This window comes from Haliotis rubra, unplaced genomic scaffold (assembly GCF_003918875.1).
Source record: "Haliotis rubra isolate DU_JTF1 unplaced genomic scaffold, ASM391887v1 Scf2, whole genome shotgun sequence".
Classification (NCBI taxonomy): Eukaryota; Metazoa; Mollusca; class Gastropoda; order Lepetellida; family Haliotidae; genus Haliotis; species Haliotis rubra.
Window position 1 is genome coordinate 9,039,128 of NW_025766002.1, and position 23,415 is coordinate 9,062,542.

At 40.1% G+C, this 23,415-nt stretch overlaps 1 protein-coding gene and 1 long non-coding RNA gene across 4 annotated transcripts in view; one reads left to right on the forward strand and one right to left on the reverse strand.

The window, feature by feature from the left end:
* The window catches only part of LOC124275487 (probable methyltransferase-like protein 24), a 63,962-nt gene that overhangs the window by 6,067 nt on the left and 34,480 nt on the right, over nt 1-23,415 (reverse strand). For all 3 annotated transcript variants that reach the window (XM_046711070.1, XM_046711069.1, XM_046711068.1), the window contains 4 exons: nt 17,284-17,504; nt 16,817-16,902; nt 13,786-13,914; nt 10,735-10,809 (listed from right to left, as the gene is read on the reverse strand). In XM_046711070.1, the coding sequence (XP_046567026.1) occupies nt 10,735-10,809; nt 13,786-13,914; nt 16,817-16,902; nt 17,284-17,466 (473 nt within the window). In that variant the 5' untranslated portion in view covers nt 17,467-17,504. The remainder of the gene's footprint in view (nt 1-10,734; nt 10,810-13,785; nt 13,915-16,816; nt 16,903-17,283; nt 17,505-23,415) is intronic.
* Nucleotides 1,643-20,765, forward strand: LOC124275488. The gene is made up of 3 exons (XR_006898301.1): nt 1,643-1,745; nt 10,487-10,492; nt 20,755-20,765. It is a non-coding gene; the product is annotated as an uncharacterized LOC124275488 (long non-coding RNA).

Sequence of the window (23,415 nt, forward strand, 5' to 3'; positions counted from 1 at the left end):
CCAGCCCTTACTGTAATGCCTACGCCCTAAATGAAGCATGTCTAGCTTGAAAAAAGGCTCCTTTAGAATTTTATTTGGTAAATATTAGCATTTCACTGACTCAATCATATTGGAAACAATTAGCAACCTAAACTTCATTATGACGATGATTAAGGCATCATTGTAAAACACAAGGGTCATTTCCTTGTTAACTTAGAAGCTTTCGGTGTCCAATATTTGGAACTCCAGCCAAAGGTGATGTTATGCTGTTTGGAAATATGTTCTTTTTGTAATGCTTTGGTTGCACTTAATGATAAGTGATTGTTAGATGTTTTTGAAGGATATTCTCAGCTGACTCAGAGACTTTGCGCGTGCCCCCAACCCCCCATCTTTCAGTTTTATGTTAGTGACATGATCTGCACACTGATGATTTAAAACAGGTATATAAAAAATAATTGTTTGCAATCTTGACCCAATTTAGTTTTCCTGTTATCTAGCAATTTTCAGTTTCTATTTCCTGGAAATTCTGTACGAAGATTCATTTAACAGTTTCACCCAATAACAATAAAGCCTACAGATAATACGTTTCGGTACTTTGATAGATTAATAAGTGCACATTATATTCCATGATATTTGGGATGCCAAAATGATTAACAATGATTGCTAAGGGCACTAGACGACGTATGTATTTATGACACAAAGCATTAAGAAATACAGCTGGCAGGCTAATTTGAATGTCAACGAGGATATCAATTTTCTCAATCAAATTGTGATTGTCAAAGACTCACGAGGTAAAAGCATCCATCAATATACCTATTATATAACGCCTTATGTGTGTGTAACGTAGACTACGTCTCTATGAAGCTATATAGAAAAGCCAACATCTGGCACTGTGACCAAAAATCTTTATATTGCATCTGTGTCGAGAATGATCAGTTTTAGCGTGTGACGGCTAGCTTATTGTCAAGAACTGCGCAACTCAATATGTGGTAAGGACATGCTAACATTATCATTAAACTACCACCTGCCAAGATTGAACAAAGGAAAGGCAGTATTGTGACAAAGTAGGACAACTTATCGGCGACAGAATATTGACACATCTGAAACGGTTAATAAGCAGCTCATTATTCTGACACCACATGTTGTGAGTGAGTGAGTTAATATCTACCTTCACATCGGCAATATTTCAGCCATATCGGGTCGAGAACAATTAATAATTATATTATTGATCAATAAAATTAGAAATTGAAAGCCTGTTGACGAAGAACAGTAAAACTACTAGTGTATCACAATGAATGCTCCCAGTGCCTACAGTGAAACATTCGCAGTCAATGAAAATAATTATTGTTATTTCAACAGAAGCTATGCATGTACTGTTTTAGTCCGTATTTCACTCTGAGACATAAAACATTTCCAATATATTTCGAGATGCAGAAATCATCAGGGCAATGTACTGTTTCACGTGTGGCACATATGAGATAAAGTGGCATCTATACGTTTGGAATGATTTGAGAAACACTAGCCAAATCAGTGGGTTGCTTGTCATTACATACTCATGCCAAAATGGTTTTCACCCCCTCCCCAACCCCCACACACCCCACCCCTCTCCAATTAAAAAATTGAAAGGGTGACAACCATTATTGGCATGAGTATATTTCCTTAATCTCTGCAGGCGCTCGGGCTCTTTAAGTACAATATAGACAAACTTTATGGATAACAACTTCTGTATTTGGTGAGTACGACGTGTCGATACAGATTCGTGTAAGGTAACATGAAGTGGAGGTGAAGTATATATACTGGGTGTAACAAAGAAAACAACATTATTAACACAAATGGCTTGACAGTAAACTGATAAAGCCAGCGAGTTGACAAAGGGAAAGGCTTAGAAGCCTAATGTACAAATGAAAGGGGTATTTTAGAAAGGAGATGTTTATTCAGTTGATTCCGCTTAGTGGAGGAGTGCACCATAAGCGGGTGGAATGAAATGCCGCTGATAGTGGGCTTTTGGCGTTTTATGTGAATGGCTTCGGTGAGTTTGCGTTTGAGTCCGTTTGATTGTTGGCAAGACTGGTGATGTCAGCCCAGTTTATGTTAGCTAGGATACATAGCGTTCACTGTTCAAGTCAGTGAAGGCTATGTATCTTAGCTAAGTTTATGTATGCAGTATTCGATGAGTGCATTAGTAGTTGAAAATGTGTCCATGCTTTGTTGCATCTGTTCACCAGTGTGAGCATTTAACGCACAATCGGGTTTTTTTCAACTGCTTGCGACAACTTCGGCCCCACAATAAGTACAAAGAAGACCGAAGTCATGTACCCGTCTCCTCCAGGTGTTCCATATACTGAAGCAAATATCGAGGTCAAGGTCACAAAAACTACCTGCAGTCGACAGCTTCACATATCTTGGCAGTTCCCTATCACGTTGTGTGGATATAGACGATGAAGTCAACAAACGCATAGCAAAGGCCAGTGCTGCATTTGGGAGGCTGCGTCCTACTGTATGGGATAGAAGAGGTATCTCGGCCACAACTAAACTCACAGTGTACAAAGCGGTGGTCCTCGCCACTCTGCTCTACGATAGTGAAACCTGAACTGTCTACAGTAGACATGCAAGGAACTTGAACCATTTTCACACCAAACGCCCCAGAAAGATTCTCAATATCCGATGGCAAGGGAAGATCCCTGATACAGAAGTACTAGAGAGAGCCATTCTCCGCTCTATCCACACTCTGGCTGGCCATGTGTATCGGATGTCTGACACCAGAATTACGAAGCAACTCCTCTATGGGGAATTAGCATCTGGCAAGAGAACAGTTGGAGGTCAGAGACTACGGTTTCAAGACAGCTTGAAGGCATCGCGAAAGTCCCTCAACACAGACTGGTAGAACTGGGAAATAATTGCCCTCGACCGACCTCTCTGGCGTAGAACACTGAAGACTGGATGTACCATCTCAGAATAGTCACGTACCCAATCTGCACAAGAAAAGCGTGGTGCACGAAAATCTAGAACTGCAAGCACTTCAACTACAGTGACGGACTACAGATGTCCAGCCTGTGGACGCTACCTCTGTGCCCGGATCGGATTGACCAGTCACCTCCGGACACACAAACTCCAATCAACTGCGAGAAGCCGTGGTCCTTGTAGACGACAGACGAACATTGATTGATTGATTGATTGATTGGTTGGTTGGTTGGTTGGTTGGTTGGTTGATTGGGTGGGTGGGTGGAGTGAGTGAGAGGTTTTACGCCACACTCAGCAATATTCCAACAAATCAGACAGCAAAAATCAAAACGCATGAGCAACATTAATGTTGTCAGGAAGTAAGCTTTCAATTATTATCGAAGCTGCTTACTTATCTAAGTTTATGAACTTATTTGCAATCACTAGAATTTTCTGTAATCTACCCAAGAGATGGAATCATACTAGGTGTACTGTTAATGTACAGTAACTGAAATTGGAGAAAACGTCCGTATGGGATAATATCTGTATTCCAAATCAAAAAGAGGCCATACCAAGTATGCGCCTGTTTGCACATTTACAACAGTAATTTACACAGGGAATCATTAATACATTGTAATAATCTTTTTTGAAAGTATAGATAATGAAATTTATGCAGCTATGATCAATCGGGTAACTCATACAAGTGTGCACTAAAATTAAGGACCTACCGGTTCATGTCTGTGTGAACACACCTATCTTTTTTTATTGCAATAAGCAGTGTCTCCTTGTATGTCATATATAATAAGTGTACCTTAGGCCAGTTATTTAAGTTGTAATGTAATTTCCATTACAAACGTATAAACGATAGTACCTACTGATCAGAAGGGCTTATCAGTACCCCACCGCCACCACCCCACCCTAGGCCTACCCCATCCCCATCCCACACCCTCTCCGCACACACACACACTCCCTTACATATCGCGCTGGCCCACAGACCCGTTTTTTAACCTTTTAAACAGACATCATGTGGCAAGAAAGGCACGCACGTTAATAAATGCAGAGTTGAGTGTTCGTTTATTTTAACACCCCTTTAAACGTGTGTAAATCTGACAGCCAGATGATACGTAGATTTCAAACGTTCTTCATATGACCGCCGGATGAAAAGTATATTTCCTAACGTTAGTAAATTTGGGTAATACAGTCATTTTACCGATTCCCGGTAACAGTATAATTTGAGTATGACCAGACACCAACAGCTCCAGGCAAGGCCCAAGCATAGATAGAAAAGCTTGAGATTCCTTGGTCCAAGGGCCGCAGACCCGGCTGGGTCCAGGGGGAAATTGGTGGTGCCATCGCATAATTGAAAAATTAATTCTCAGAAAGGTCACTGAAAACAGTGTTTTCAGACTTGGCTGTGTGATTTGAAGTAGTTAAAATGTGAACCCAGTTTGGCGTGAGATTTATGAATATTGTAATGGGAGCTTGTCATTAGTAATACATTAGTAATACAATAGTAGTACATTAGTGTCAAAACAAAGGAGTTGGCAGGTATGCCAAATGTTCTATGAATACAAATGTTAAACCCAAAGCAGTTATATAACACCACCGTGCATTGAATAGTTGCCTTTCGCGGAACGTTAATGCACAGGGGAAAGTACTATATTTCATGTGTGCCTCGGGGAACTCATAAAAATATTAAGGCATGCTCTTTTAAGAAAAACTATACATGTTACCCGTGAAGACCGGGGTTAGAATTGGTCTCCAGTAACCCATGCTTGTCGTAAGAGGCGAATAACGGAATCGGATTGACACATGTCATCGTATACCAATTGCGTAGATCATGTTGTTGATGACTGGATTGTCTGATCCAGACTCGATTATTTACAGACCGCCGCCATACACAAGGAATATTGCTGAGTGCGTCGATGTAGCTGAGTGCGTCGTTACACAGCAGACAAACCAAAACCAAACCTTTAAGTCCTCCTGACTTGTGTTTTAAACTTAAACCAGCGTTTTTCTTCAAGACAGGCTTTATCCAACTCTTGCTCAAAAGTTGTTTGATCAAGGTTACAACATTCAAGGCCTGAATAAAGTTTCAAGAAGTTTTATGATACTATTAGACATAAGGAGGACATTTCGAAATTTGATGCAGCAGTGACAAAAATGATGTCCGATGCAATTCGCTATTTTGACTTATACCATGCGTTCCCGAATTATTTCAGGTGAACAACTGACTAGACTTAGCTTATGTTTATGACGGGTGCCACCGGTGGGGCAGATACGCTCACCTTTTCGCGAACACGTGGTATCATCACTTCATAGTGATTCATATTAAACACATGATCTGCCATCGTTTCGCATGGTGACAATCACTGGATTGTCTGGTCCAGACGCAATTTGGTTACAAACAGCATCCTACAGCTGTAATGCTACTGAAACAAATATATGCTCATTGTATAGTCACAATTGAACAATCGACTCTGCTTTGAGCAGAGATTTCTTATGAATGTGGAAAGGGTTTTGTCGCTTCTATTTGCATCGTTAACGCGTAGGATCATAAAAGGAGTAAATAACAAAACAATTATAGATATATAAAATCAGCGTTATGAAGTATGAACGTGGAAGAAACTGACAAAGTTAAACAAATATTTTATGCCGGTATATGTTATTGAAAAATTAATATATCACAGACAAGTGATCATGACCACTATCTTAAAACTGCCAAGAGTCACATTGATAACGAGCATCGTAGATAACCCGGGACCAGTATCTCTAAAGCTAACAGAACCAAGGTGCAGTACGTTTATCCGTATTGTGTGTTTAAATCTTAAGGTCAAACCACGCGCGTACCACATATACCTTCGTGGCATACTCGCAACTGGTCATCCATTATACACATTTATCATCGATACTTCGGTCAAACTAATCCCAAGTTCACAATAACGTTATCGAAGTGTTATGATCTATGACAGCTGGAATAGGTATGAAATAGGGACGACACACAGTCCAAAATCATCCTGTGAATGTGTAATAAACTCCTCGTTTATTTACTCAGGTGAGAAACTTCATTTTCTTCTACTTGTTAAAATATTTGTGCTATTATGTCTTAGTTTAATCTATCGTACCTTAACTATATGTTGCAATCCTTTGCACTTCCTTCAGGTTTGTGTGCAACGTGGCCTCCTTCATATATTTTTCATGTATTCTGTATTACTGTTTAGGATTGTTTATTACTGATTAATACTACGATGTTTTGTGATTTATATTTCTTATTATTATATAGATATTTATATAGCGCTATAGTCCATCCCACATGCATTCTCAAAGCGCTTCTTTGTTTTTCTCTCGATCAATTGGATGTGAATTCAGCGGCACATAATACCAATCTCAACTCCCTGGGGATCATACAACTCTTGCTGCCACTAGGCGCACCGAGTTAATGCAACTTTCTCATCCTTTCGAGGTACCCATTCACAGCTGGGTGGATTGGGACACATAGTCACAGTACTTTGTCCAAGTTTACTGCACGTTGCTGTACCCGCAACTGGGTGTTTGCACGTATTCATGTGGCCACCATTTGCCAACGGATTCGTGGGTTCTTTTAAGTGCACAGGGTTGTGTGCTGTACACTAGGGGTTGTTACAACACTGAAAGAGTCTGCACACAAAGCTGACTCCAAGGTTTTTACGCCAGGTCACAGGTGGGCTCGATCCGGGCACCTCCAAGCTCGCTGGATTACTAGCCTGGCGTCTTAGACAGACTGCATGAACGCCCACTGGGATGATGTGTGGAGTTAGACAGCCCCCACGCCCCCTAATAGACTGCATGAACGCCCACTGGGATGATGTGTGGAGTTAGACAGCTCGCCCACCACGCCCCCTAATAGACTGCATGAACGCCCACTGGGATGATGTGTGGAGTTAGACAGCTCGCCCACCACGCCCCCTAATAGACTGCATGAACGCCCACTGGGATGATGTGTGGAGTGTATCGGTAACCCTGACTATTGCATTACATTGTGAACACTATGCTGTTTTTGGACTGTTATAGAATGTAGATTGCATGAGTTAGTGAGTGAGTATGGTTTTACGCCGCTTTTAGCAATATCACCGCGGGGGACAACAGATATGGGCTTCACACATTGTACCCATGTGGGGAATCGAACCCGGGTCTTCGGCGTGACGAGCGAACGCTTTAACCACTAGGCTACACCCACCGCCCCGTAGATTGAGCCCACTGGGGTGATGTGTAAACTATTGCATTATGTGAGTACATTAGAATGCGTATCGTCATTAATGTAGTTTGTCTCGTGCCTAACGAACCACATGAAATGTTTATGTACTTTGATAGCTGATTGGATTGTTAACATGCTCTAATAATTAATTGTAAATCATTTTATTATTGACTGATTATATACAAATTCATTCAGTGGCTGTGTAATAAACTCATCGGTTATATACTCAGGTCGTGTATTGTGTTTGGGTTGGTATAGTAGAACCTCTTGCCAAGCGAGCTGATTCCCCAAAGACTCCCGTTTTATTAGAAGAGAGTAGGAGATGGCGAAAGTGAAAATAACATGGTTCAGTGACTGTCAAACCGGTCTCTCTCAGTTAGTGTTGTTTAAGGGACATCAATCAATAGCCAGACATGAAGATATTTGAATCAATACAGCATTGCTCGCCAGGGCGCACAAAGACTTAGCTATGACAGGCACTGAAACCTGAAGCATAGTGTATTCATTCGCTGATACGACCAGTGGCTGTTGGAGACCTACTTTCTGTCACAGATCCCCAGCTACATCCACTATTGGAGAGAGAGAGAGAGAGAGAGAGAGAGAGAGAGAGAGAGAGGGGGGGAAGAGCCATTCCTAATTATTATTTTGTTCAGAAATATGCCCCAGATGGAGAGTTTTGCTTACTATATAAATACTTGTAGATCGATTGATGGTGCTCAGTCAACACAAATTGTTGGTGGAAGAAATTAGTCTGTCTCGCAGTCCCTGGACCACATTATTTCCCCCACAGCCTAGTCCTACCTGCAGTGCTAAAGCCCTAAATGAAGCAAGTCTAGATTCCCCGAGCTTCTGAATCGTTAGTCTCCTCGGATTCCCTTTTTTAATTTAAATGGGTTTGTTTGTTACTATCAAAATCATATATATTCAGAGACTAAGCGATAGTCTAGAAAGAAATGTACACCCACCTTCCCACCCATGCAAATAAAATGAATGTGCTCTAAGGGTGTTGCAAAGAAATGTACAAAGAGAATTTAATTCAATACAACCGTCACACACAAAAAGGTATAATATTTGCAATTTGAGATCACCCGTTGAACACTGCTTTTTCTCTTTTCCTCCAGGGAAAGTATAGAGCACGCATATGAACGTTCTGTTCCTCAACAGGGGCGGTGGGGTAGCCTAGTGGTTAAAGCGTTGGCTCGTCACGCCGAAGACCCGGGTTCGATTCCCCACATGGGCACAATGTGTGAAGCCCATTTCTGGTGTCCCCCGCCGTGATATTGCTGGAATATTGCTAAAAGCGGCGTGAAACTAAACTCAGTCAGTCAGTCTGTTCCTCAACAATACATTTGCCTTTCATCGAACATTGTTGAAAAGTACCCACCCAGTGATCACGACGCGACAATGTCCCTTCTAGGATTCCATACTAAGCAGATGACTATCGGAACCGTTTCTATTCAGTTCAACAAAAGAGCAGACAATGATCAGTGTATCAATGCTAATGATGCCCATACTTCTCTTCTTTTATAATCCTGGGCCCAATAGGCAACTAGCCTGTCAGGCAGGTCGACCCATAATAAAACGAATATTGACATAAGCAAAGATGTCTCCATGGAGATCACATGCTGCAACTGTATTTTATTTGTCTAATATATTTCGTATTGATTCAGATCAGTCCACCGCTGGTATTATTAGGTATTGTGTGGAGGGACCCGTTATTGATCAGGCAGATGACAATGGTACTATATGTTTATATATATGTAATATATAATATATTATTATTCCTGAACAATATCAATATTACGGTTAACTAGTAAAGCTATTACAGGAAATATTGTTATGAAAAGAGTCAGAGAAGCATAACGCCTGTGAGTTCTTGGAGTCAGTATGCTGATGGTAACGATATCCTCGTGTAACTAAACATTTACAACACATTGATAATTCTGGTAAACTGTATAAGCATTACATGTAATACTGTTGTGAATAGAGTTAGAGAAGCATAATTGACAGTCTGCCTCGCAGTCCCTGAACCACATTATTTCCCTACAACATAGCCCTCCTAGACTAACAACTAGTCTCTGAAATGAACATATTTTACTGAAAAAAAGTTCATAGTAAAAAAATATATATAATGAAAAGGAGCCCTGAGACTTTCTTCATTTTCCTGAAGCTGAGGAAATCTAGACTTGCCACATTTTCTAGACTTGTGTGGGCTTTCTTGGATATATTTGCTTCAGGGTCTGTACGAGAGACTATAGCCCTCCCTGCAGTGATAAAGCTCTAAATGAAGCAAATCTAGATTTCCTCAGGTTCTGGCTATGGTTTCCCTAGGGTTCCTTTTCAATTTGAAAGGGTTTATTTGTTACAATCAAAATTATATTTTCAGGGACTAAGCGTTAATCTACATTATCGAATACTATGCCAGTATTGCATAACAAACGCATGCAGGTAAAATATTCTTATTTACTCAGTTGCTAGTGATTAGGTTGGTGATCGTAACTCTAAGGTTGTCTTGTACAATTGACTGACTGAATAAGGTTTTACGCCGCTTTAAGCAATATTCCAGCAACATCACGGCGGGGGACACCAGAAATGGGCTTCACAAATTGTACCCATGTGGGGATTCGAACCCTGGTCTTCGGCGTGACGAGCCAACGCTTTAACCACTAGGCTACCCCACCGCCCCTGTTTTGTACAGGGGCACCCTGGTCTTAATATATAAGATCAATACTTATGGTTGCCAGAGCAACAACTGTTAGCAAGCCATGAGCATAATCGCCTTAATGAACCCCAAAGGAGAACAAGTCCCAACGCATCTACAAGTGGGAGTATTTGCTTTAACATCGGAAACAGGTTCTGTAAGGTGTCAGTCCTTTATCCCAAGGCATCCGGAACATGTTAAGATTCAATTTAGGTCTCTTGTGTAATGCCTGCATATACATATGGCAGATGTTTCACATTTATTTCGAAATTGCTGATATTTTCATTTGTTTTTAAGATTTCCTAAATTAAATCAGAGAAAATTGAATCGAATTGAAGATATCTTAAATGCATTAAAGATATCTCAAACAGAGATATTTATGGATATTTGGATCTAATTGTAGATATTTCAAATACAGATCATGATAAATATCTACATTTCGTGACATCACATCGTGACATGGTGATGTGATAAAGGATATCTTGTGAAGAGATGTTGTTGTCTTAAACTGAATTAATCATATCAGAATGATATTTAAAGATATAAACAAATTCATGTTTTAATGATATCAGTAATTTAATTCCTGACGACCGTGAGTTCCATTCCTTTACAAAGAGTGATCCCATTCCAAGGCTGTCGTCACTTTGTGGAATGAGGGATGATCATTACCTGCTACACAAAACAAGAAGGGCGGATCTGGAGGAATAGCTTTGTGGTTAAAGCGTTCCCTCGTCACGCCAAAGGCCAGGGTTCGATTCTCCATACTGGTACAATGTGGGAAGACCATTTCTGATATTGCTTGAAAATTGCTAAAAAGCTACCTAAAACTAAACTCACTCACTAACAATACAAGAGCAACTGAAGTACTTGACAAACGTACCTTGGATCATACGAGTGGATATGGCAGCCGTAGGCTGTAGCTACTGCATCGTCGAAACTCCAGTCGTAATTGATCCTGAAAGGGAACAATAACTATGAAATAGATATCACAGTATCAAAGGTAATCTTACAATCTGATAAGGGCTGCAGGTAGCCTGGTGGTTAAAGCGTTATCCTGTCACGCCAAAGACCCGGGTTCGATTCCCCGATTGGGTACAATGTGTGAAGCCCATATCTGGTGTCCCTGCCGCGATAGTGCTGGAATATTGCAAAAAGCGGCGAAAACCCATTCTCTCACTCACTCACGACAATCTGACATAATCAAACAAGATCTGAAGTGTACCAACCCAAAATATGCTTCCATATCTACATGCTGTTTGTACATCTTGATAGGGAATGGATTCTGGTCTGCTTCAAATACTACAGTTCCAACGCGTTTTATTTACAAAAATATTTAGGTTCATACTTTTAATTACTACAATATATGATTTTCCATCTGTGTCTACTAGCTAAACTGTCTAGTCTCCATCAGGTAGCTGTTCCATAATTATAACTGGCTGATCTACTTGGTCCTTCGATTCTGAGGACAACCACTCGCAGACCTCTGGGGACTAATTTTTACCATATCTTACCATAATTTACTACATTTTACCATATCTTACCATTTATAATCTATATATGAAAGATGAGGTGGGGGTCGTATTTTCGTGAATTTGTCAACAATTCATTTATTTCTGTCAAACTCCAGATTTTACTAGACACAGTCAGGTACAAATTATACAGCCCAAAAATCTACAGCAGAACATATTCAAAGTATGCCTTTTGAATAAACATCAGTCCTTGATCTGTTATCAACAAATTCGATCTTTTCATAACAAATAAATTATCCTTTAGATTAATTGTCCTTAAGATTAAGGTATCGAACCGCACTTCTATGGACATAATGCATTGCAAATTCCAACACTGATTAATCAATTATTGTATATATTGTACAGTTTTCATCCACTGTGTCTCCTTTCAGAACAAGGTCTGGTAGCCTAGTGGTTAAAGCGTTCGCCCGTTAAGCCAAAGACCCGGTTCGATTCCCCACATAGGTACAATGTGTGAAGCTCATTAAAGAAGATGATATTGCTAAAAGCGGCCTAAAACTAACTCTCTCACTCACTCACTCACTCACTCACTCACACACTCACTCACTCACATGAGCAGAAAACAATGAAATCAGTGATTCGTTGAAATATATAATCAAAATATTAGCTGTAAAAATGCAAAAAAGTAAAATATTTTTACGCAAATGTTCAGAAAGTCTCTGGAATAATAGCATTGAAATATTATTGCTTGGTATTTACCAAACATGATTTATTATACCAACCATATTTTGCAGCGGCAATTGTCTATTTTTCTGTTATAACTTTAAATATGATTCATGGTTGACAGTACCAGCTTGAGCTGACACACCCTGTCCAACAAGTTCACTCGGTCCTCTCCATTCACTTGAGTATGCGAGTCCCAATGGCCTCACCACTGTGTCGTTGAAAGGACCTATTCACTGTTTATGGGCTTTGTGTGTCGGTTGCCGTGCAAATCAATGCGGCGAGACGACATGTATGGTTTAAACATAATTTTATTCCGTCAATACAGAAACCTGGATAGGCGAACAAGCCAAGTGGCTTATATAAACGCCGCTCTAGTACACGGTTCCAATATTGCTGGATACATATTTGAAATAGTCCGACAAGAAAAGAATACTACTGAAACAAAATTGCACTCAGAAAAATGATTGAATAATAAATATTTGGTTATGGTGTTGGTTGTGCCTAGCAACGAAAAGAGCTGCCGCAGAAAATCAAGTTATATAAATCTTGTCTTGCGTTGAATATACATGTATATGTAGAGGTGATAATCACTGGAAGCGCTTACTTTTAGAAACGAACTGGTGTAATGAGTTTAGAATGTCACAATTTGTTGAGTTATCCAATGCGCCGTTACCGTATAAGGTAGTTTTCACATCGTATCCTTGAATATAAAAATACACCGTTGTTCTTAAATTTTGATAGTTCCGACATGTAAAATGGTAGTGAATGACGTCTTCGTTATAATGACCACATGAACACTTAGCTGTTACTGATATATGTCGATTATATCTGTCTGCGTTCAGATCACTACAGCCGAGCTTGAGGCGACAATGGATGATTTGACAAAATCTAGTCCCAAAATTTAAATCAAAGTAGTTGTCAGTTTCTGTTGGATTTATCATGGTTTTAAACTGCCTCACGGAAATAGCGTTTACAGCTCCATCGGGCAATGAATTCCACGACATAATCGCGCTCGGTAAAAATGACTGAGAATATCTTTGTGTTCTACAGTAAATAGTAGTTTGAATGGAAGTACTATCTCTAAGATTATAGTTGCTTTGTTGAAATACTCTACCTGGTACAAGATCATTCAGATAATCAGGAGTCAGACGATGATACATTTTATAGAAAGTTATAAGTTTAGAGCGATATCGTCTTTGTTTCAGTGTGCTATAATTAGTTTCCTTGTATATTTTATCAAGACTGGTGCCACGAACCGCACCGCATATAGTTCTTAATGCGTCTAAGTGTAAATTTTCCAGTAAAATCGCCTGTTCAATCGTACAATTATCCCATATATGACAGCAGTAATCAAAAAGTGGTAAGATAAAGGAGTTATATAAAGTAGTTAGCGTTTTCCGAGATAAACGATAGACATGTATATGGTACTGTACAATAATCCTAGTTGTCTGCCTCCAGCACAAAACACGAAACAAGTGTTAGGGTTATGGTTGGGTAGTTAACGTCTGAGACATTGATATTCAGGTATGGGGTGGGGGAAGGTATGGGGTGGGGGTACAAGACTGTAGATTCTCAAGTACTCAGCAACAGAAGCAGACGTGGAAACGATCAACCTGAGACCCAAGACAAGACATGTATCGATCAAGGTAAACGGGTTTCGCGTGTATGTAGCCAATCGATGAACAATCTCTGTGAGGATACTGTTGCTATGGCAACGAGGCATCGACCAGACCTACCCAAAGGAGTAAATATTGCAGGGTGTCTTGATGTTATATGGAGGGTCTTCACAAACGTTCCAGCCACCGTCACCGACGTTGCCTCGCCTGACCATCTTCTTACACGAAAACTGAACGCTGTTGACATAACTGGAAAAAAATAATTAAATATTAATATTGAAACTGCCCTCGGCAATATTCCAATTATATGGCGACAGTCTGCTAATAATCAAGTCTTGACCTGACGATCAAGTGAATCACATCATGAGCATCGATCTTTGCAATGTGGACATGATGACAACTGTCAACCAAATAAGCGAGTCTGACCACCCGATCCCGTTAGTCGCCTCTTACAACAAGCAAGACCAATTCTAACTCGGATCTTCACGTGTCTATATGTTATGACAATAAGTAACTTGCTTGTTAAAACGGTTATAAAACACTTAACAATTACCGTTATCCTCCACTGTTAAAAACCTACAAAGGCATTCAACCTTAACAAGACAACATGTAGCTCTCATTTGTTCTTGCAGCTAAATGACTGCATTTCAGCATCAGAATATTCTGTCCTATATTGGAAGGTTTGTCAACCAAACCCACTAGCTTTACTGTCAATTTCCACTACCTTTTCAAATTCATTAAAATTTAAAATATTCATATCTAACGCAAAAAGGGATGCGTTTACCTGATTAAATTAATACATTTGTTAAAAATTCATATTTTCTTACTTAAAGGAGAATCGTTTCCATGGCAACGAACAAATATTTAATGAGCCTGGTATGGAGTTGTAACATTTCAAATGGTATCATGTAACTGCAGGCTTCCCTGTGGCATTCCAGGTATGATTACAGGTGCATCCTCACATTGCCACCAGGCCACCAAGGATTAACATGCAATGTGAATGAGAGGGTATGTTTTCAGTGCAGTGAGAGTGTTGAGGATGAAAGACACGTTCTGTTGTATTGCCCTATGTATGATGATTTGCGTGAAAGTTTATATGAAAATGTCTGTTTTAGCTATCCCAACTTCTTAGATCTTTGTGATGATGATAAATTAGTTTTACTTTTTAAACACCATGTATATTTCAGTGCCAAAACCTGCTTTTATATCTTGCAAAGAAGAAAACATATTTTATACGGATAGATTTTACACTGTATGTACCTATATAATTATGTATTATTTAGTATTATTAATGTATTAATACATTAGTCTCTCACAACCCTTAAAGGGTGGCTCACTTATATGCTATATTTTATAAATATATTTATATATGTATTTTATGTGAGGTGAGACTGAAATAAAATATCTGTCTGTCTATCTGTCTGCATTAGTTTTAAAATGTTCATACAAGCACAGGGGTTTCTTTGATGGGCATTTTAGAAGTTGAGTCGATGAATTCCTGGCTTCCTATTAGTTGTATAAGCTCTACTTCAGTCCTAGTATGTCACCCTACTGGCTTCCTATCAACTTACTCAATCTGTTATACAAGCGTTGTACATCAACCTCATTTATTGTATAAACAACTCATTTCCTATCTACTGTAATAACAACTCATGTACATACTCTCTCAATTTGTTACTCATGTATCACCTGCTTGACAACGACATTAGAATCTATGTGGAAATGTCGCCTCCACAGAATACAAGAAGCTGTATATCCATAATAATTGTCATTCTTCTTCTTTAAGCACAGGGGTGGTGTCAAAATCTCACTAAATGGTGAACATATTTCACTTAGCAATTAGTGTCATGACCTGAGATATGTTAACTAACTTGGTGAATATGAAAATAATTAAACGAAAGAATTAGTATTATTTCACTGTTCAATAAGTGATCAGTTATTATATGATACCATATAAAGAGTTGTATGGCAAAATGCTCCATTGCAAAATGGCAAATGCACAGGTTGGCATGGGGGGTACTTATATATGGGGAAGGGGGATGCAGCAATTTTGTACATACAAATATTCAGAAATTTTACATGTGGAAGTGGTGGTAATTGATCATGTACATGACATTGGGGTGGGGGTGGTGGGGGGTGTGTGTTTGTCACTTACTTTGTACATGCTTCTCCATAAAATTCATCATTGCCACCCAATCTACACCCACCCACACCTCCACCCATAAATTATGAATGGTCGCTAAGATGGCTAAACATTAATATTATAGCTGTGTTTATGCACTGAACATTATTGATACTAAATGAAATGGCATGTAAATTGATATTTATGTGATTCAGTTTGATGTTGTGGATATTTGAATAAAAGTTTTTGAGATGACCCCTGGTGACGTCTATGTTTAAGCCAATCATCATGGGTGACTGTATCACACATTGTGAACAATAGGTGGTGGCAAAGATCCTGTCTCCACGGTCTGACGGGCCTATTATATTAGTGAGAAACAGTATACATTTCCTGTAACCCATTTGAAGTTCGGGTTATAACTGACACGAAGAAGCACATACACACAGGCAAGCTCTTTTTTAGATATACTGATATACTCGTTTAGATGAGGCCCAGATAAGCTGCGTATATACGGGTAAAATAGGCATAGAAAATTTCCATTTACGCGTTGAAAAATATTTGTTGCTACCAATTACGCATTTAAAATGTTAGATACGCAAAAAGTTTAAAACAAATGCGTACGGAATATATTTATAAAAATTGCTTGCGTAATGAAGACATCGATTGCTATCAAGTTGTACTGTTAGTATAGGACAAGTGTTGTACTGTCAGTATAGGATGAGTGATTTTTTATGAAATCATTTCCATTATATTTAAGTTAGTTTTGATTAGGTATGACATAAGGCAGAACATACCTGTTTAGTAAACTTACTCAATGACGTAATACTTAGGTGAGTAAAATGACTGAAATACGCACATATTTGAAAGCAGTGGGTAACCGAAAATGAAATACCCACTCAACATTCATAATACCCACTCCAAAACAATACAGTGGGTACAGTACCCACATGAGCTAAATCTTATCTTGAGCTCTGCCGTTTAGATTTTGGAATTTGTTTTAAATCGAATCATTCGTGGACATGACCTTACTTGTGGTATATCTGTGACAGCTGCCGTCTGTCTAATGTCTTCAACACCTGCAGTGTGGGCATGGGTTGTCCTCCTGGCACTGGATTCTGAAAGAAATAGGGGACAGTGGAAACACTCCCTGAAGTGAGCTGAGGTGACGTTTTCACCGATCTGATCAGAAATTCAGCCCCTGGCAGTTTACTGTCGAGGTAAAGCCTAAATTGAGGTAGGCCACTAATCTGATGGACGCCCCTCTTGGGTTGCTGGTAAACCACAAGGCGTTAAATTAATGGAATCGAGGAACCTGAAAGACATAATTATTCAACAAACTGCAGTAATCATCCATTAATATTCCATGTCATATGTAACAGAACCATGCCAGCTCCATGTGTATGACATGTGAATCCTCGATTCCTGGGTAGGAAATCCAGTGGTTGATATTATGATTCAACTTAAACTTATCAAATGAGAAAACCTAGGCTACTTACTGATATCACAGCAGGCGTTGCTGTCTGGGCAGGTGCTGGTACATTTTCCTGGGAACCTCCACTATTCATGTAGACAATCTGGATGTTCTTGAGATTGGTCCATTTGAACATTGCAAACACCATAAAAGACATCAGCACAAAAGCCAGCAGCACCCGGCCTTTCGAAAACTGTACCGGCATCATGGCTCTTCAGTTTGTGGGTGAAGTCCCGACCCCAGACTCTGCAACAAACAGAAACAATATTTTAGATATGAACATTGACCCTTAGAGTCTTTCCACGTATTTATAATTAGAAGGATACACATAAAAGGGTGGATGGACAAGTGGAAGCCCAGATTATATACTGATGTGCAAAAGAAAGTACACACTTGGTGCTTTGAGACTATCAAAACAACGTAAATATTTTGCTAGCAATGTTCCAATTGGGTACGATATCTATGGTGTTATTGCAACAGGTACACAATTTTTGTGACTTGAGAGTCGCAATCAAAACACTTTTCAAAATATTACGCTGTTTTCAGGAAAACATTGTACCAACGCATCAGGTGTGTACTTTCTTTTGAACGTCAGTTTATATTAAAGCTGTATTAGCCATGCTGTCAAGTCAAAACACAAACATGAGGGTGTAGAGTGGGGCAGTGGTTGTTTGAGGACAGTATGCGTGGTGGGTGGGTGGGTGTGGGTGGGTATGCTGGAGCAGGAGGGCCGTGTACAGTGGGCCTGTGTGAGTTTAGTTTTAGGCTGCACTCAGCAATATTCCATCTATATGCGGTGGTCTGTAAATAATCGAGTCTGGATCAGACAATCAAGTGATCAACAGCATGAGGGTCGATCTACCCAAACGGTCAACCAAGTCGGCGAGCCTGACCACCCGATCCCGTTAGTCGCCTCTAACGACAAGCATGGGTTACTGAAGATCAATTCTAACCGCATCTTCTCCGGTTCAACCGCAGCCCAATTCCTTTTAGTCTTACGGGGTGATGCAGTTCGCCAGGATGGGATTCATCACAGTTTGATCAATGACAGTTGATTCTCAGTCATTTCAAATACAAAAATCAACATTTACTTGTCTTGTAGAGATGCGAATGTGAATGTTAACGTATCGATCATGAACGTCATACCCTTAAATGTAAACTTGCACCACCTGTTGACGATTTAGGGGTTTCGAAAACACACACACACACACACACACACACACACACACACACACACACACACACACACACACACACACACACACTTTGAAAATTCCTTGATCCGCCTATGGTAGATGTCATCCTATATTTGAATACTAAAACGTCAATCAGCATCATAAACTGAATACAAAAATACCCTGTCGTTTCGTCTCTGGATCGCCATGACACCCAGTCGATCAAAATATTCAACACTTGAATTATAAAATTCCGTTTAAAACTAAACGTCAACAGTCCACAGTTTGTTGAAGTTACTATTACTGACGAGTTCGATCAGGTTTCTTTTTCAAGAGAAAGAGAGCAGTGCCTCAAGGGCATACTTTTGACGCCATTGTTCTGACTGCCAAGGTGCACACTTACATTAGAGCCCCTTGTGAAAGGGAAATACAAGACTTCGTGTATTTTGTCTCCTTATTAAGGTTTCATGGGCAAAGTATGTTGTACATACAACCTGGCTTCTCTTTCCTATTGCTGGTGGGAAGAAAGTTAGCCTCGTTTTTTTCAAAGGGTCAAGGACATGATCAGGGGACGCTACTCTCATGTCAAATATCCATGCAACATAAATTTCAAGTAAAGACGTCCGGTGTTCGAGCCAATATGATATTTCAGTGTGCTCTGAAACGTCAGCGTTATGTCTAGTAATTCTATTAAAAATATCCCTGAGTCTAGTATTGTGCCCGGATCCATGGAACGTGAATCGCAGAGTATTAGTCAATATATAACCGGCTCAGCGGGTTTCAATAAAAGATGAATGTGTTAGTATAGTCACGCGATGTATACATAATTCATTGCGAAGAATTTACCCTCTAACGCGTTCACTCCGTTACACTGATTATGTGTCATCAAAATTTCAGCGTTTAAGCAAAACGGCCAAATGTAGTTTGCACTTGGATCGATCTACCAGTATGGTCAGTTTGAAAATGAAAACTAATATACTACTTAACTGCAGCATCCTGGTGTACGTTTGCTGTGTATATACTTTGATTACTTGATACAGAATGAGGGGCGGTGGGGTAGCCTAGTGGTTAAAGCGTTGGCTCGTCACGCCGAAGGCCCGGGTTCGATTCCCCACATGGGTACAATGTGTGAAGCCCATTTGTGGTGTCCCCCGCGGTGATATTGCTGGAATATTGCTAAAAGCGGCGTAAAACTAAACTCACTCACTCACTCACTGATACAGAATGAACATTATGCGAAGGTGTTATTAACCCACGGTGCATGACGGACGCATTAAGTGAGTGAGTGAGTTTGGTTTTACGCCGCTTTAAGCAATATTCCAGCAATACCACAGCGGGGGACACCAGAAATGGGTTTCACACATTGTACCCATGTGTGGAATCGAACCCGGGTTTTCGGCGTGACGAGCGAACGCCTTAGCCATTAGGCTTCCCCACCGCCCCCCGACCGCATCCGTGGTGTAGTGGTTAGAGCGTCCGCCCGGAGAGCGGAAGGTCGCGGGTTGGATCCCCGACCGCGTCATACCAAAAGACGTTAAAATGTGGTACTTGTTGGTCCCTGCCTGGCGCTCGGCATTAATGGGTACAATAAGGACTGGTCGGCTCGGAGTCAGTATAATGTGTCTGAGTGGGGTATTCATGCTACACTGCGGCGTGGTATCTCAGTGGGCTAGCACTATAAAACCAGCTTAAGTCTGGGCTAGTACAAGCAGCCGCACATACACATACACACGCATGCATGTCGTCATATGAGTGAAATATTCTCAAGCACGAGGTTAAACCCAATTTCACTTCCCCCACCTCCCCACCTCCCCGGACGCATTAAGTAGTGAAATGTGCATAGGGTATTGAAACTCGGGTATAAATGAAGTGTGCACCCCTCCTTTTCTCAATAGTGTGCACACACACACACACACACACACACCCCCCCCTTTCTCAAAAAGCTGTATCCGCCCCTGATGTGTGTGACAAAACAGTGCATGTAAACGAGAGAAACTAGTCATGTGCACAGTCACTAGTCATGTAATCTGAAGGAAAGTATTTTGGGTATATTAACCAAATATTTATGATTGCATGTCTAGTTGATTTCATTCACCGTTTGACGAAATAAGGGGGAAGAAGATTTTTCTTTCTGTTCAGCCCGAAAACGACATTTGTAGTTTATAACACTCTAAAGCCACTATTATCAGTAAGTAGTCAATAGAGGGGTACTGACTCTCAGCTGTTACCATGGATACAGAGATAACACCGTGTAAATACAGATAGTAGTTATACAACAGCGCCTCTCAATGTTAGTGTCGAACCAACTCTCTACTCGAGAGTAGCATAATGGCATACTCAAATATAACTTGCAGTAACTATTACCAAGTTGTATTGACATACCATTCGAATGGTGTATGGTATGCATACATGCTCAATTTCCTAAACATATAAACTTTAAGTAGTTAATGTGCCTCAAACAGAGAATTCTGCAAGTTAGAAAAATATCGGTTAAATTTCTCTGCTCACAACCACCCAATTAACAGTAACTTTGACTCTCGTTACAAAAACGACATGAAAACCTTTTTTTCTGATTGAGGACCTATCGTACACTGAAAACGGGACAAAAAGTATACTGGACAAAAATAGTTAGGGATATATGCAAATTTTGAAATAATGAATAATGATCTATTTATTCATTGACACACTGATAAAATATAAATCATAAAAATACCAATATCCCTAACTTATTTTGTCCAGTATATATATCGTAACTGGATTTCTTGGGCCGATGGGATGAAGAAAAACCTCTCGTCTACAGGTATTCATTTCTGTTTTCTCATCGATTGAAGTGTGTCAATCAAATTGCAATCTTTACACGTATTTAAACCAGTTTGCACCTAGTGCATGTTAGTATTTTGCTGTTCAAAGAACACAGACTTCATCTTGGAAACAGAAAGATGTGGAACTGGCTTGTGACTCAGAGCAGTGACTACACGGTCAATGACTGTGTCTGTTCAAGTCATGACATACATGTATATATATAATGTAATCTTATCAGATATAGAATGTTTTGGTTACAATGATGTTCTAAATCATTAATTTTCAAAACCCCAATTTCATACTTTTGTTTGGGATTCAAAGTTCCTGCCTAAGGCTGAACTAAGTGCAAATAAGTTTTATTTCTTGCAATCGAACCCAACAATAAATTGGTATAAATGGTTTTGGGAGATACTGAGAAGTATGCACTCGTCAAACGAGATTTTCGTTAACTTTCGACAAGGATTTTAGATGAAAGTGGTGTAAATTGTTAAGATAACAATGAAGAGCGCCAAGTTTGTTTTCCGTATGGAATATGATACGGGATTTGTGTGGTTCAATGTAAAAAATAATTAACCATAACTCTTGAAATTGGGACTAATTTAGTGAATTTTCATGAATCATATATTATATTCTACAATTTTGGTGACATTACACGTTGGCATAAACCTCAAGGCGTCATTTGAAAACAGATGAGATGACATCGAACATGCGATTTTGGGGGGACGAACGATTTCAAATATTGTTTCTAATAAATAGTTTTCAATTTGCTATCGAGCTCATATCTACCAATAAAAGAATACGAATGTTTGACATCAGAGATATGTTATATTTGGGATTACACTTTCCTAGTAAAGTACAGATTCTAGTACTTTTGTTGGGTTGAGTCCCATCCGGGATTCGAACCCACCTACTAAGAAAGTGTAATCCCAAATATATCATATGTTACATTTCACAGCTTTCTAAATGGCATTGTGTAGTAATCGGAGATATGCTTATCAAATAGGTCAGAACAAACATAACGGTTTATACAGATTCCTAAGATGACTCAATTACGATATTTCCGCTCCACACCGCAAAGCACCGTAACGCAATGCAACGCAACTCAACGCACAACATATAGAACACCGGTACCATACACCACACCACACAACACAATACAATACTTACCACAGAACACAACACCACACATAACACTAGGCCACAACACACCACACCAGTAACAGTCCAATCACAGATTTGAGGGGCGTAGGGGTAGCCTAGTGGTTAAAGCATCCACTCGTCACGTCGAAAACCCGCGTTCGAATCCCCACATGGGCACAATGTGTGAAGCCCATTTCTGGTGTCCCCCGCCGTGATATTGCTGAATATTGCTAAAAGCGGCAATAAACTAAACTGACTCACTCTCTCCAATCACAGATCTTATATACTTGTATACTGTATACATGCCTGTAAATATTAATAAGCATACTTACACCAACGATAATGTATATGTCCACGTGTGTTCGCTTACGATAACCTACCACAGTAAACCAGAGCCAATCGTGGATGCTAAGTAATCTGTCTCGACACATCAACATTCCTACCATAAAGGTTGACCCCTGGCAACACTAACGTCTCCTATCTGTAAATCACGTGATGCTGGAACACGAGTGGGGGGGTTGAATGAACTTTGCTAGAGTGTTTACTTATGGGGTGTCAGGGTAGGGGTAGAGATACCGGGTCAAGAAGCATAACCCACTCTCAGTGTAGTCACCCCCGGGCTGATCAGTCTTTGTATTTGACTACTCAGCCAGGGGACATTTCTGGACCAGGCCGGCGGTCAAACCACTGACCTTCGGCTGTGTGGGAACACGATCTATTCACAAGGCAATGGGTGAGTGAGTGACTATTGCTTAAAGCCGCATCAGCAATTTTGCAGCTATTCACGGCGACCAAGGCAATGAGTGAGTGAGTGTGGTTTTACGCCGCTTTTAGCAATATATACAGAAATATCACGGCGGGGTACACCAAAAATTAGCTTCACACATTGTACCCATGTGGGGATTCGAACCCGGGTTTTCGGCGTAACTGGAGAACGCTTTAAACACAAGGCTATCCCACCGACCCTCAAGGCAATGAAGGTCGTACTCAAGAATCTAACTACAAAGCTGGTATATATAGCGAGTGAGTAGGGTTTTACG